This window comes from Falco peregrinus, chromosome 11 (assembly GCF_023634155.1).
Source record: "Falco peregrinus isolate bFalPer1 chromosome 11, bFalPer1.pri, whole genome shotgun sequence".
NCBI lineage: Eukaryota > Metazoa > Chordata > Aves > Falconiformes > Falconidae > Falco > Falco peregrinus.
This window is the reverse complement of record NC_073731.1, coordinates 12,338,172-12,354,230: the sequence shown is the minus strand read 5'-3', so window position 1 is coordinate 12,354,230 and position 16,059 is coordinate 12,338,172. Positions and strand designations below refer to the sequence as shown.

At 46.1% G+C, this 16,059-nt stretch overlaps 1 protein-coding gene across 6 annotated transcripts in view; it reads left to right on the top strand.

The window, feature by feature from the left end:
• The window catches only part of XPO5 (exportin 5), a 32,047-nt gene that overhangs the window by 9,439 nt on the left and 6,549 nt on the right, over positions 1-16,059 (top strand). For 4 of the 6 annotated variants that reach the window (XM_055816252.1, XM_055816251.1, XM_055816249.1 and 1 more), the window contains 11 exons: positions 600-728; positions 1,496-1,611; positions 4,284-4,439; positions 4,837-4,878; positions 5,484-5,591; positions 6,935-7,134; positions 7,762-7,861; positions 8,773-8,954; positions 13,832-13,932; positions 15,043-15,139; positions 15,678-15,814. In XM_055816252.1, coding sequence (XP_055672227.1) covers positions 600-728; positions 1,496-1,611; positions 4,284-4,439; positions 4,837-4,878; positions 5,484-5,591; positions 6,935-7,134; positions 7,762-7,861; positions 8,773-8,954; positions 13,832-13,932; positions 15,043-15,139; positions 15,678-15,814 — 1,368 coding nt within the window. The remainder of the gene's footprint in view (positions 1-599; positions 729-1,495; positions 1,612-4,283; positions 4,440-4,836; positions 4,879-5,483; positions 5,592-6,934; positions 7,135-7,761; positions 7,862-8,772; positions 8,955-13,831; positions 13,933-15,042; positions 15,140-15,677; positions 15,815-16,059) is intronic. The other 2 variants (XM_055816253.1, XM_055816250.1) reach the window with 1 other exon arrangement.

Below are 16,059 nucleotides of genomic sequence, written 5' to 3'. Positions count from 1 at the left end.
TAGTCAGCAGAGCTGACTTTTTTGTGTGGTCATGTATTGGAATATTTTGGAACAAATGAAATTCCTGTTATGTGCTTTGCTTTTAATATGTTTGAAATTAAAAACGAGGCTACTTTGCATTTTTTCAAGTTCACATTAGTCTGTCAGACTAGAAAATTAGTAAGTTGATTAAGAATAAATTGATAAAATTGAATAATCTAGAAAAAGTGTGTTTAGATGAAGGAAGTGGTGGTTATCTAATGCTGTTTTTCTCAGTATCTCAAGGTGCTTTGTAAGGAGAAAACATACAGTTGAAGTATTTTTTTGTATGAAAAATAGAGGCATAATTGTAGTAAATCTTGGTTTAGCATAGATTTTCATAATTTATGTTGCATTTTAATTGCACTTATTATGTTAATCCAGCATTTTTTAGTCCATTTAAATTGCTTCAAAAATTGCCCATCCTGTTACACCTAGGTTACTCACTGTGTATCTGAGCTTACTGAGCTATTGCCAGAGTCCATAATGTTCCCAGGTCTGCAAAGCTGCAGGTGAGCTTTGGGGTAGGGAGCATTTGCGGCATTAGCTTGTTGCATGGTGTCTGATTTTTTTCACTGCAGCTTTCCGAGCCCAGCAAGGGGAGGTGATGAGGATGGCTTGTCGTCTGGACCCTCGAACTGGCTTCCAAATGGCTGGTGAATGGCTGAAGTACCAACTCACAGCTCCTGTCGATACTGGACCCATGAACTGTAAGTGACCTGAAAAAAAAGTAGGGATTTGGGACTTGTTTTTTAATTCAAGCCAAGAAGAAACATTTTTGCCTTTTTCTTTTCTTCTTTTTTCAAGGGGCATCCAAGACTCAACACTAGATTCTCAGGCTTTTAAGGTCTTTGCAAGTTAAAAGCAAAATCAAATCAAACCCACCTGTCCCCAAATTTAACTCTTTACAGTCTTACCTATGGAATAGCTGATGTAAAGCCGCTGGCTCATCATTTCCTTCCCTCGAGTTTCTCTGCAAAACAGATGCAGCTATCCTTCTGATACCATTTTATAATTTTTTGGGTCCTGTTATCTCTGTAACGTATTGGTTATTTTTGTCCAGGGAAGTTCTGTCTGCCTGGCAAATCCCTCTGTCAGTCACTTTTTTGCTTTCCGCCTGTGAAGGAAGGCCACTTGGTGCTCTGCAAAGTCACACCGAGGGCAGTCTTTCCTGCAGAGCTGAGTCTGGGCATGTGGTCTCCCACCTTTTCTTTTCCCTTCTGTGACTTGTTGGTGTTGTTCCCTGTGGTATCTCGAAGGTCAGACTTGGGTCTCGGGAGCCTTCATTTGAATGAGGCAAATCACGTGCTGGTACCATAACCGCTCCCAGCGCGTCCCTGCTAGGCAGCTGCGGGGAGAGCTGTGTGACCAAAATACTTGTTGAGTGCCGAGATGTTGCAGTGTGGGAGCTTATTAGCCTGCTGTTGTGCATGCAGGGAGGAGCATGGTGAGACCTCCAGTGTTCTCTTCCTTTCAGCTAAGACGGGCGAAGGTCTCTGCTCCATCTTCTCACCATCATTTGTGCAGTGGGATGCCATGACCTTCTTCTCAGAGAGTGTCATCAGCCAGATGTTTCGAACCCTGGATAAAGACGTATGTGTATCAAATGCTCTCACTTGCTCTCGTAGCTTGTTCTGGGTTGACATGACTGGTTTTTTTCAGCTATGTTGTTCTTGAAAAGTTTGTAATAACTGGTTACCTCCATGCAGAAACACAGATTGTTCGGCGAGTGATTCTCATAAGGGGTAATGACCCTTCTTTAGATGGGACCAAACTCATACTGGTTTACTCTCAGGCATGTCTTGGTTCTGGACACTATGCCATGAGAAGTCGCAGGAGAGTGCTTAGGTGGCACGCTTTGACATAGTGCCTGGCTAGGGGAGGAGAGCGCTGCTGTCGTGGTCAACCCCAGCCAGCAACTAAGCACCACACAGCCGCTCACTCACTCCTCCCACTGCCCTGGTGGGGTGGGAAGGAGAATGAGGGAAAAAAGGTAAAACTCGTGGGTTGAGATAAGAACAATTTAATAAGTGAAATAAAAGGAAATACGATAGTAACCATTACAATGAAATGGGGAGAGAGGAATACAACAATACAGTTGCTCACCAGCTGCTCACCAGTGCACAGCCAGTCCCTGAGCAGCAGTTGCTAAGCCCCAGCCAACTCCCAGTTGATACATACTAGTCAGCATGACGTTCCATGGCATGGATATCACTTTGGCTAGTTCAGGCAGCTGTCCAGGCTGCGTGGCATCAGTTGTGTGATGTGTAGAAGAGACCCTCCCTTTGAACATCCAGCCCAGCACTGGCAGCCAGTGTGCCAGAAGGAGCTGTGCTTCAGCACCAGTCACTTCTGAAGCAGCTTGAACCCCTTCATAAATGGCTGGTATCTCATTTTTATATCATAAATTGGAGTACAGCGAGCCTCAGATCCTCTATATCTCCGACTCCAAAAGCCTAAGGGTCAACCTTGAGTCTCTCCTGGTGCCTTCTGCCAGAGGCTCCAGGTAGGGCCATTCTCCCCAGCTGCAGTGTGGAGTACATTTTTTACGTCTTGCCCTGTCCAGACTGGTCCAAGGGCTACTGCTTAAACTATCTACCTCCCATCTAATTTGTTCAAAGGCTTGTTATTGCTCAGGGCCCCATCTGAAATCATTCTTCTTTTGGGTGATTTGATAGAGAAGGCTTACAGTCAGACTGTAATTTGGCATGTGCATTCTCCAAAAACCCACAGTGCCTAAGAAAGCCCGAGTTTCTTTCATATTAGTTGGTGGAGACATAGCTGTTATTTTTTTGATCATATCCATTGGGATCTCATGATGTCTATCTTGCCATTTTATTCCCAAAAACTGGATCTCCTGTGCAGGTCCCTCAACCTTACTTTGTTTTATGGCAAAACCAGCTTTCAGAAGGATTTGGACTATTTTTTTCCATTTCTCAAAATTTTTTCTGCTGTATTGCCCCATACAATGTCATCAATATATTGCATGTGTTCTAGAGCTTCACCCTTTTCCAGCACAGCCTGGGTTAGTCCATGGCAGATGGTAGGGCTGTGTTTCCACCACTGTGCAGTCAATTCCAGGTGTATTGGACATCTCTCCAAGTGAAAGGGAACTATGGTCTGCACTCCACTGCCAAAGAGATTGAGAAAAATGCATTTGCGGTACCGATAGTGGCACACCAGCGGGCTGCCCTTGACTCCAGTTCATATTGCACTTCCAGCATGCCTGGCATGGCAGCACTCCACAGCAGCGTGAGTTCATGTGGGCCTTGATAGCCTACTGTTAGTCTCCACTCTGTTAGACTATTGCAGTGGCCACGTGGGGCTATGAAAGGCTGAGCAGGTCCTGTTGATCACTGCTTGGCTCTAAGCTTATGGATAAAAATCAGGGAGTCTTAGTTGGTGTGGTATTGCCGCCAACGCACCATTTTGGTAGCGATCAGCACCTGTTGTTCTTTGACTTTCAGCAGCCCCACAATAGAAGGGTCCTCTGGAGAGACCAGGCAAGGTGCTTAGCTTCCTCCTTCAAGGCAGCTACACCGAAAGCTACTTGTACCAGCCACTGAAAAGAAAATTTACTCTTATCTCAGCCAAAATGAGGACAACTGCTTAAGCGGAAATTTCCTAAATTTATTCTTTTTAATTATCCCCTGATTAGATTATTATTTTTTTAAAAAAACTTTTAACTAAATCAGAGAAACTCATGCTTGGGCAGGAGGAGATCAGAAGCAATTTGTCTCTGCTTTCTGTTCAACAGCAGGCAAATCAGAAGGAAAGCGTTTGTTTTCTTGGCCTTATGTAGACTGACTTGATTTTTTTACTACATTAGGCTGCTTAAGCGCTTTAGTTCATCATTCTGATCATGGTAAAGTAATTATATGGGCTGATAAAGTTGGGATGGAATCTGTTGGACAGAGTCAAGAGGAAAATTTGGAGCCAAACTGAGAGAGGAAATTGGTCTTTCCCAGAGGTTCAAGCAATTGTATGGGGACTTCAGATTGACATCTCACCACTGCCCTGCCATCAATGGCAGTGCTGCGGGCCTTTTTCCCCTCAGCAAGTGCACATGCAAGTGCACAGTTAAACTGATGTTTCTGCTGCTGTTCTTTCTGCTTTGAGAACAGCTGTGTTCAGCCGAAAGGCCTGATATGATAGCAGCAGCAACATGGCTTAGCTCTAGGAGTTGTAGGATGTGCTGCAGGCTGAAGTACTGAGTGTTGCCTCCTTTATTCTTTCCTCCTTCTTTCCCTTTGCTGCCTTTGTAGCAAATTCCAGTGAATGATGGCATAGATCTGCTGCAACTGGTCCTTAACTTTGAAACAAAGGATCCTCTCATCCTGTCCTGTGTGCTCACCAATGTCTCTGCTCTCTTCCCATTTGTCACTTACCGACCAGAATACCTACCACAAGTACTTTCCAAGGTAGGTACTTGCAGACTGCAAAAATCAGGTAGGCTTTTTCTGGTGCAAGGCCCTTGTATTAAACTGCAGGACTTGATCCTCGTGATGTTACTGTCAAGGAAGGATTATCCTTCATGTTAAAGATGGAAAAACTGAGACTGATTCTCGTTCAAGAAGAAACAATGTCAGATAACACAAATTTTGCAGTTCCTAGCCATAACGTTAAATACACGCTCTGGCCAGTAAACATGTTTTATTTCAAGGCCTTGTTGTACTGATGATTCATCTTTCGACTTTACTGACTTTAATAAAATTGTACTAAAGCCTTACGATCTATTCCTTGAGCTCAAAACACATGTGTGCGCTAGATATTAACAAATGATGTGAGTTTTTGGATTTTTCCTCCCTTTTCTCACAGCTGTTTGCTTCAGTTACCTTTGAAGTTATAGAAGAAAGTAAGGTACGTCTGAATTATTATCTACTAATGAGCTATAGAAGGTGGATCAAATCATACTCTTATTTGAGAGTGTGCTGAGTCTGAAGACTGTTGTAGTAGGCTTCCCAAGTATAGTTCTGCTCCTGGAAGGGGCTGGGAAGTCTAGATATAGCTGATCTCTTCTTGGTGGACGTAGCCTAATAAGCTTTGGCTCACAAACTTGGAAAGCCACAAGCATGGCCGAAGGCCAGTGCACTTAGTCCCCTGGTGTGTGCTGGCCTTCCTTAGCGTAATGAAATCCTTTCATTAGCTGCGGGTATTCTTCAGTAGTTGGTATATGTGGCCGTGAGGGATGGCTATAAAGCTGCCAGCTAGCCAGGGAGTGCTTGGAGTCTTGAAATATTAAGATCTATGATATTCTTGCCTCTGGAGTACAGCTTGTTTGAACATAGGCTTCTTGAGTTAGCTACCGCTCCAGAGGAAATATGGTTGTTACATGCTTGTTTGGGGTGCGGGGTGTGGAAATACTTTTTTGATCAGTAGTCAACAGTGCAGAAAACTGTATGTAATGCATTTGTCTCTTGAAGATACCCTGCATTTGTCTGAACTTTTGTTTTGTTGCATTGAAGTTTGTTATGTCTGTCCAGGCTCCTAGAACTCGAGCAGTGAAGAATGTGAGAAGGCATGCATGCTCCTCAATCATAAAGATGTGTCGAGATTACCCTCAGCTTGTCCTGGTATGTAAATGCAACTCTTATCATGAAGAGTCTTGCCTCTATTTCAGCTGGATTTTGTGGGATCTTCATCTTCCTTGGCTACAGCCTCAGGTTCTCTTCCAAGAAATATTCCTGCTTGCAAATGGAAAAGTATTTTATTCCCTGCATGTCCCTTCTTCCCCCCAGGCCCTGAAAAAGTTTTGGCCAGAAGAGTAGAATTGTGAAGTGATAAGTTAAAGGAAAAGGTAGTGAGTTAAATGCAAAAGGAGTGATGAGGAAGATACAAGCAGCGCTAGATTCATTTTATGAGAATGCTTGCTGAATTTCCATTTTTATCACTTGCGGTGGTCTCAATTGATTCCTTAGCTGAAGATGCCAGTAATGATTAATCTCCAGACTTTCTTCTGTTACTTAGCAGAATGTAGGAGCAAAAGGATTTTTCTGGATTAGCTTGAGGAGACTAGAAGAATCAAACACATTTAAAACCTGTGAGGCAGTGTTGTGTTTGGTGTTGCTGACCTAAACAGCCTGCATGCGATATGTGTAGCTCTGAACTGCTTTCTTTGGTGGTGGTTACGTGTGGGGTGATTCTAGGATTATGGGAGCGCAATAGGTCATTGCTACTTTAAACAAAGACTTTTTTGAGGATGGTACGTTAGGGGTTCCAGTTTGCATTCTGCAATAGCTGCTAAGAACGAGAGGGTTTGTCTATGGCCCCACTCTACTGGCTGTTGAACTACAGCTCTCTTTCCATGGCCAGCCAAACATCCTCACTGGGAGAGTCAAGGGCCCAGAGCTGTCCCAAAATACGTTCAGATGACTGTGCTGAAGGGGGTGATCGCTAGTGCTTATGCAAAGTTACTGGAAGTCATGGTTGTGGCTGGAATAGGTAGGAAAGAAAGTAAGCTATTCCTGTGGAGATGGTGATAACCATATGAATAATTATTAGCCTAGTTGTGAGCAAAGAGATGGAAGAGTCCTAAGTCTGGCACTTGGGAGCCAAAGGAGCGAGGTACTTTCTGTGCGCAAATAAAACCAGAACTGTTTTGAGGTGTGACACTGCTGTAAGGGATATCACCGCCTGGAAAAAGAGAGATTTCCTCTACTTATTTTAATCACTCTAGAGACTAAAGTAAGCTGGATTCAGGATGGCGATAGAGGAGTAGGGAAGAAAAAAGGTTCTTTTAGACTGGGCATTCAGAGAAACTTGAGACTGAGAAGGAGATGGCTATGTAGAGAAAAGGTAACTTGGACATGCTCCTCCCGCTGTTCTGCATAGTACAGTACTCCCCAGCTCTGCCTCTCCCAGTGGCCACCCTCCACACCAAATGCATGACACTCTTCCACTCGGATGTGTTTTCTAGCCAAACTTTGAGATGTTGTACAACCACGTGAAGCAGCTGCTCTCCAATGAGCTACTTCTGACGCAGATGGAGAAGTGTGCTCTTATGGAGGCCCTCGTCCTCATCAGCAACCAGTTCAAGGACTATGAGCGGCAGAAAGCTTTCCTGGAGGAGCTCATGGCTCCTGTTGCTGGCTTATGGCTCTCCCCAGAAATGCAGAGGTATGGGGTCATTTTCTGAGCTTTGAGCTGGAGGTGTTGCAGAGGTAATGTCATGCGCAATAAGGGAATGCACAAACCAGGTGAGGGTGGTGGGGTGCCTCATGATCGCCTGTGCTCTGGGCAGTCTTCGTGGTAATAGCTCTCCCACAGTTCAGAAACTGCCAACTGAGTCTAAATGCTGTTCGTTAAAAATTGCTAGGTAAGAATTCTTTAAGGTGATAGAGGAGCACTTCCCAGCACGCTTCCTAGCATTTGCAGAAAATGAGAAATAAAAGATGTCTTTATCCATCTTAAGGAGAATTTAGGAAGCTGAGCTTTCCTTGTGAAAGCTGAGGTGTCCTGCAGCCCTTGGCATCTGGGCATGCACAGAAGTTTTCCCAGCAGGGCTATCTTCATAAGACATTCAAAGGTTTTAGCTCCCCATGGCCCAAGAGCATGAGATGTCTGGAGAGTACACATGTGTCTAGTGCTTTTTATCATGTTCCCATATCCAGTGTGGAGCACTAGCTACTCTCTCTAGCCTGCTCTGTATTTGTTAAGATTTTTATTGCCAGTGCAAAGCTCTGCTCAAATTCCCTGGTTCAAACCCCCATTCAAATCCCCATTGCTGTCTTTTGCTGCTGCCAGAGTCCTCTCAGATCCTGAAGCCTTTATCTCCTATGTGGGTGCAGACAACAAAATTGCTGATCCAGTCTTAGAAGATCCTAGTGGCCTGAACCGCTCTAGAGTGAGTATCATTACCAGGAGAGGTGTAATCCTTATCAAGGTGAAGCTTGCTTCCTTTTATCCTCTGTTTTTGCTGTGGTTACACACAAGATCTCTCCTGATCATCTACTTCTTTAGGGTGTCGATCAGTAAGTCTTTCTCATTGCAGAAGAACAGGCTGCCTTTTGCCTCTTTAAGCTACAGCAATGAGCATGTAGGCCATGCAAAACCAGATTATTCAGCAGAGTGAAGCATGCTATTCCCTGCTTTTTATGTAGCAGTGTTTGGTTTTGGAGAAGCAAGTGGTTTATATGAGTTTTGGAAATGTGCAGTGAATTGTGCTTTTTGAGCCAGGCACTGTGGAAGGTGCCATGTGGAGACTGCAGCATGGAATAGAATTAAAATTCATCCAAGGAGATTCGTGTTGTTGGAGTCGTTACTAAAATGTCTTCACTTCATGGACAGACTGCAAACGGAGTTGCTATCTTTTAGGTCTGTAGAAGACACTGAAATGCAGTCCACAGGGCTGTGCTTGTATTCAGGCCTAATGCAGTTTGACCACTGTGTCATCACAGATCTCTACATCCATGCCAGCCCATGAAGGAGATGAGGAACTGATAGTGTAGACCCTTCCTTTTACAGGATGACCTACCTGGTTGCTTGCATACTCATGAGACTATGCGTTGATGCTTTGTGTGACAGCGAGTTTTCCTAGGCCATCCTGCCATGGCTGAGGGCCACTGAAGGTGATGGAACATGGCACGATCATTTGCTGATTTTCTTGGCAGCAAACCCACCAGAGTTTGTTCCTGTCACCAGATTAGGCTCACTGCAGAGCGTTCCCTTTGAGGTGGGATGATGTTGGGGTTCTCTGAAAACCTGTTTATTCAGGTTGTGCTGTGGCTAATAAACTCTCCACATCTCTTGCTGCAGATAAGCTTTTGTGTGTACACCATTCTGGGAGTTGTGAAAAGAGCTCGTTGGCCTGCTGCTACTGAAGAGGCAAAAGCTGGAGGATTCTTGGTGGGATACATGCCCAGTGGAAGTCCAATCTACCGTAATCCCTGCACTGAGCAGGTCCTGAAGCTTCTCGACAATTTACTTGCTCTTATAAGGTGGGTCAAGTTGACTTGAAATCATTTATGTTGACTTAAGAATCTCGGAAAGCCAAACTGTGATAAATACATGGAATGCTCAGAGCATGTTCTCCCAGCGAAGCCAGCGGGAACACAGGCTGGTGCAGGTGCCCAAGTACTGTTCCTGACTGTTCACAGTGGGGAATGGCACTGGGGAAACTGGAGCCTTCTGAATGTTGATTGGCCTGGCCTACAAGAGTCCATCAAAGCCAATGGGAGCTTGGGCTGGGGTTGCCTCCCCCACCTCCACTGCTATAAATCTGCCACCCAGTTAATCATTTCTAGACTAATATCTCTGCTCTGCCCTCAGTCCCTACAAGGCCACCTCTCCAGTCACCACCAGGGCAGTCCCAGCTCTCATCGCATCCTGTTTGTGTTGTTCTCTCTTCAGTGTCAAACTAAGCTGGTTTTGCTGAACACGAACACCAGCCTCCTGAAGCACTGTCTGCTATTGAAATCAGTGGATGCATACTCTCAGGCTGTTGCTACCTTGCAGTGCCTCTCTGCATGTCACTGGTGGTGTGTACATCTGGGGCAGCCAGAGGAGGGAGCAAGAGAAGGCGGAGAAGGGGAATCCTGAATAACAGTTCCCAGAATAATAAAGGAGGAATCTGTCTCAGGGTAACTGCTGACACTGGGATTTTGCCAGGCTTATGGGGCAATTTTGTGAGATAATGCTACATGTTACGTACTTTAAAACATGAGGCTCTGTCCTTGGCAGGAGCCTGCTGGGAAACAGCATTTTGAGATCCACTTAGATTTTTCAGTTCCCAGGTCTTTCAGGAAAGGGGCCCTATTACTCGAGCTCTGTCTCGTCAGGTATGTTTGGTAGTTGCTGAGGTCAGGGCCGCTGCTTCCAGTGGGAAGCAACATGCTGGGCTGGTAGGACAAGCATGTATTGTCATGGCCTGCCCTAGCGGTGCTTTTCGTCACAAAGCTCTGTGTAGCACAGCAGGCGGCACTTTGGCCAGTGAGCAGGGTTGTACCATCTTGTTAGGGCCACAGAGTTGTGCTTGAAGTAATTCTGCTTTTTATCCTGGAAGGCTGAAGATCTTATCGATGAGCTTTTGGGAGAGGCTGGGTAGAGTTGCCTGAGTAGAAGTAGCCTCCTGCCATTTCTTCCAGAGCCTGGAACACGCTCAGTGTTGTGGCAGACCAACTAAACCAGTGCCCAAGGTCTGAACAGGCTGAAATAGACAGACTTTTTGCTTGTGCAATCACTGTTCTTGCCAGAACTCAGGCATTATTAAAAACACTTAGGATCGCAGTTACAGCAAGCTTAGGAAAACTTACTGTCCAATTCTTATCACTCCCTGTAAAAAAGCAGAAATTCTGTGCCTGCTTGTTTGCCACCTCCAGGAAAACGCATGAGCTATGTTCTATTGCCAAGTGCTTCCCCATCTACGTAAAGGAAGAGGCTCCCTGGCTGTTTGTGAGGTAACATCTCACATCAAACATCTGCGTTGTTTGAGCATCTCCCCTGCAGTCCAAAATATTTTCTGAGTGCATAGTAGTGACATACGTGGAATGGCCTGTTGTTCACTCGGGTATCAAGGCTTTTTTTAAAGGCTGGATACTCCAACAAGAACCAATGAGTGATGTGTTAAGAGCAGTAGACTCTCCATCTCATACCTTTCCTGGCTGCTGCTGTGTGTAGAGGCCTCTATGTGTGACAACTGCAAGCTTATAGTTATTCAGTGCAAATGCTGGTGATGCTTACGTCTTTCTGGAGAAGCTGGAGCTTCTGGTGTGTTTTTTGCTGGCTTTGAGTGCTTTTTCCATGTACTGCTTCCTCGAGCCCTCTTTAGTATGCATTACAGAAGAGAATACAGAATCTGTGGCAGCCTGTCAGCAGGCAGCAGGTACAGGGATATGAGGAAGGCTGGCTGGCAGGAAAACTGCCTGTGTTGAGGATGTCTTCAGGAATGTGATTGCGTTACTACTGGGGGATGGATCTTCTCTTAGCTGTGTGCCATTAGGCAGCTTTCCGGGGGGATGAGCAAGGTCCAGTGTTGCTTATGTGCTTATGCAGGAATCGGATGTGGAAGTCCTCACAGGGTTGTATTGGTTACTGTGTGAGCAGAACTGAAGTAGGAGCAGCACAGATCCTTCTGAGCAGCTGAACTGAGCACCAAGTCAGGCACCAGCATGCAAAAAAGGGGCATTCTGCAGGCTGAGCAGTAGGGTCTGTTGCTCTCTGATATTGTATGGCATTCTTCTGCTGTGTTTGCAGACAGAAGCAGTGAAAGCTGTTAAGCCATTGAGTCTTTGCCAGGGTTAGTAGCTTGAAGGTAGGTCATGGATGAGACCAAATAGCCAAGAGGAATGAGAAGGAGTCCAGGTATCAAGGGAGAAATAAGGTAGTTTTGAGTGGCATCCTTTTGTGCCTAGCCATATTTGTCTCTGTCTTGGTAGCTGTAGTTACCAAATTATTTTGAGGTTGCTTTGTTAATCACTGCTTGCAGCTTTTTGAGCGATGATTCTCCTGTCTTCTGTGGTACCTCATTTCACCTAGGTGCTTTCTAGCTTCTGGTTTAATTGTTCTCTCCTGAATTTAAACTGAAATAATGATCTGCAGCCACCTTTAGATAAAGGCACATTTCTGGAGTCAGTAGCTGCATGAACTGATAGATGCAGCACCTTTATTGTGGTGGGATTTGCTCGTGTTTTGTTACAAATGGACTGGTCAGGCTCAGCAAATGCTTTGCATGGACAAAGGCTATTTTGGAACTCCTCTTGATGAGATGCTGACATTACTAAGGCATTAAATCTGGTGAAAGAATTGTTGATTAGACATGGATGCTGTAGGCATTTTCATTGTAGACGGCTCCCGCTTTGGATAAAGATTCTTCAGGCATGAACTGTCCTAAAGGACTCATCTTCTGGCCTTGAAGTTCATCTTTCTAGGCATCAGACCCTCTTTCCAGCAGAGCTGCGACCATCGCTGAAAAAATCCCCCAGGTCCTGCCATATCCTTTGCTTGTCTTTTCTAAAGCATAAATGTCTCTTGAATTTTTTTTTCCCATGTGTGGGATGCCCAGGAGTGCTGCTCACTGCTGAGAACATGAACATGCCTACGGGCTACATCTTTGTGTATGAGGGCTGTTGGATGCTTTTTTGACTCCCATGAGGAGCAGCTGATTAGCCATTTTATCTTTGTTACTGCTGGGACCTGTCTAAAGTATTAATTAAGGGAGATCAGCCTGTGAGCGAACATCTGCCCTCCCAACTGTCAAACTTGAGAAAATGCTTCAAGGACTCTGAAACAACTAAGGACCATGATCACAGCTTCAGTATATGAATGTCTGGCCCGTCCTGCTGGGGTTAGAGCAGTGGGATTTCAAGGTTCACCACTGCAATTCCACAGTCCTCGGGTTCGCCCCACTGCCCTTCTGCCCAGCATGAGGCAAAGCCAACACTGGCACGGAGCAGGCAGGAGACATACAAGAGGGAATTACTTTAGTAGCTAGGTTTCGGGATAGCCTCAAGCAGAAATGCACGGGTTTTTGAGTCAGTGGAACAACATTATCCAAACTTCTGTGGAGGCTGGGCTGCTCCCTGGCCCCTCTTGGGAAAGTAACACCAGCTTGTGCCCGCTTTGAGGCCTGTTGCATGGTGTTAGATCCAGCCCAGAATGAGAGTATGAGTCATTAAGAAGTCATTTGTGTAGCTCTTTCATAAGAAACTTACATACTTGCCTTCCTCACGTGCAGTGAGCAGGGAAGTATTTAACGCTTGCAGAGAGAAATGGGATAGCTGCCATTTCGGAGCTAACTCAGGCTCTCGGCAAACTCAGGCAGACGTCACTGCATCGGGGTTGCCAGGATTGTGAACATAGACCTTCAAAACAAAATAAAATTAAATCATTAAGACATGAGTGAAAGCTGAGACTCTGGAGAACATACTGAGGTCTGCCCGCGCTCCCTTCCCCCAGCCATTCCCATGTACCCCCTGCTTTGGGAAACGCTGCTCTAGGGGGAGATACTGAGTTGCCCTTGATCACCTCTAGCAGCAGGTACAATGGCATTGCAGTTTTGGAGGAGGCTGCAGGATTTGTGCTGTGTGCAGCTGGCGACACCCAGAGTGGAGGTCTGAGGTCTCAAAGGAGAGAGGTAGGTGAGAGAGACACCCCCTGCCGAGTCCAGCTCTGAGTGTCAGTACCCTGGCTAAGAGGGGACCCATTTTGGCCTGGATGGCAAGAACCAGCCACCCGTGGCTGAATTGGTGTCCCGCACGGAGCCGTGGCCGCCTCCTGATGATGCGGAATTGTTCCCAGCTGGATGTGTTGTCCAGGGGGCACATGTGTCTGCCACGAGTAACATCTGATCGGACTGATGTTCTCCCTAGAGTCCCTCCAATGCCACCTGCCATTCTGGGGACTGTGACCCATTCCTGGGGGGCAGTGTGTGTATTTTGGACTTGATACAGCCCCTCCCTCTGCAGGGGCCTTAGGTGCGGAAGATCTTTTGAGATTACAGAATCTGTGTCTTGTCGGTTTTTAAAATACATTCTCTGATCCCTTTGGCCAAGCTAATAAGCTGTTGCCAGCATCAACTGGATAATTGCTGGGAGTTTTTACTGCCAGTGCTTGCAAGGGGTGGGGTGAACTGAAGTAAGTGGAAGGGGCAGCCAGGAGATTCGGGACATGAGATGGAGTCACTCCATGTCTCTGTCGGGTCAGCTTCCCCAATATTTTTGCAGGTGGGGAAGGGGGATCCCATGCACACGTGCTTGGTCTCACCTTCCTCATCATCTGCCTCAGAAGAGCGGTTCACAAGCTGAAGGAGAGGATCCCACTGTCAAGGGCAAAAAGGGTTGACCCACATGAGTATAAACCAAGTGCTCTTCTGTTTCAGGACTCACAACAATCTCTACAAGCCGGAGATGGTGGCTAGGCTGGGGGAAACGTTTGCAAAGGCCTTAGATATGCTGGAGGTGGAGAAGAATGCCATCCTAGGTAAGGGGCTTCTCTTCAGGAGGAATGTGTGGGCAGATTCTCAGAGGTGTTTGAGGTGGTGGTCCATCATTAGCAGTGGAAGTGAAGAGGGCTGGAGAGCCAGCTTCTTCGTAGTATTTGCAGCTCAGCTTCTTTGTAGTAGTTGTAGCTGAGCTCTGATTTAAACCTGCTGAAATGAAGAAGTTAACGTAAGTTACTGGTCACAGACCAACTGGCTTCTTCTGCATGAAGTGAAGAGTACCCTACCAAACTGCTTATCCCAGCTGGGTGGCGGTCTCTGCAACATGGCATTTCAGGCTGGAGAGGCTGGTGTTGCTGTAGTTGTCTGCCTTTGAGCAGAATTGGTTCCCAGCAGGATCCCTGAGTGCTGGTGCAGAGACCTGTCCTGGAGGGTAAGACCAGGTCCTGCAGTATGGTTTTGTCCCGTTTTTCCAGACAGTGTATTAGAAAGAGGTTTCTGGAACTGTCTTAAAACAGGTTTGAGCTTGTGAACACAAGCCTTTCCAGCCAAGCAGAAGTGGGTGGCTTTGTGGATAAAGTGTAAACCGTGAGTCTGGAAATTTCAGGTTCTGATAGTGAAATATTTTGGGGAAGTTGCTTTGTCTTCTTTATCCCCGTTTCCTATCTGTAAAATGAGGAGATGCTTCCTTTTCCTGTTTTCTGTGACTTACAAACTCTGTCGGTGAACCACTGCATGTAAAGCAACAGGGTCTTGATCTCTGCTCTAAACTTTTTAGTATCACAGTTCAGCAGTAGCTTGTGTCCTGACAGAGATGAATACAAACCTGTAGAGATGAGCTATTGGAGGAGCTGCACAGCTGTCAGCGTTGCTCCTGACTGGGTTCTGATAGCTCCAGTAAGTTTTGCTTTGGAGAAATGAGGGGGCTATAACAACCTTAGTGGGAACACCTCTGCTCTGGGTACAGCCAACCTGAACTTGGCTTACCTCTGAGGGGAGGTTCTGCCCCAGGGTTGCTGCACCTCTTCCCGTTTGGCTGCGTGTTGATCTTGTCGACCCTCGCTGCTGACAAGTTGGCTGGGGCCTCCCCAGCATGTTCTGAAGGTGCACCGTGCTCTGTCAATGTAGCTGAAGCTTATTCATTCCAACAGGTCTACCTCAGCCTCTGCTGGAGCTTTATGACTCTCCTGTTTACAAAACGGTCTTAGAAAGGATGCAGGGCTTCTTTTGTACTCTCTACGACAACTGGTAAGAGCACCAGAAATCCCCATTCACCATTGCACAGCTGAAGCAGTAGGCTATTGCTGGGTGCTGACTTCTTCTAGAGTTAAGACTTTTCATGTGAGCTGTATCCTATAATATCCAAGTACGAGCTGCAGTTGTGAACTGTACTCAGTGGTTGTAACCTACTGCATATATGTGGAACACAGGCGCTGGAGAAAGTACCTCAAAATGTGGATCTGATTTTAGCCTTTCTGCGGTTAGGTAGTTGGATTGAGCACTTACCTGATACCCAGACCTAGTCTGACTCTCTGCCACTTTTAATCATGTGTTGGGATACATCAGCACTTGAAAGTACATTTTAGTACTTAAATGCTTAATTCATTGTCCCCTCTGCAGGTACCCCAGAAAAAAAGAGATGCTGTGCTAAAATTCCTCTATAGTATTTGTTTAAGAACATGGCAACTATCTAATATCAAGATGACAGTACTTGTAACCTTTGCAGACCAGAGGCATAGTACCTGTTCTCTAGCAGACTTGCAACTGACTTGTTTTTTTGTTGAAGTTTCCACATCCTGGGAAATGCAGGCCCCTCCATGCAACAGGATTTCTACACTGTTGAGGGACTTGCCACCCAGCTCCTCAGCTCAGCTTTCATCAACCTCAACAACATTCCTGATTACAGACTGCGTCCCATGCTCCGTATCCTTCCATCACTGTCTCCAGCCAGCTAGGGAGGCTTTGAACACATAAATTGTTCAGTATGGCCAAGCCAAAGAGGGGTGATGGAGGAGGTAAACAAACAGGGATACGCCTGGTGTGGATGAGGTGTGAGCCTAGGTGGGCATGAGCAGGAACAGCAGTGCAGTGGGATCAGAGAGAGTAAATACAAAGAATTATGTGGTCCTGGATTCCGCATGGGAGGTGGGTAGTCCCTCCTAGGGGGC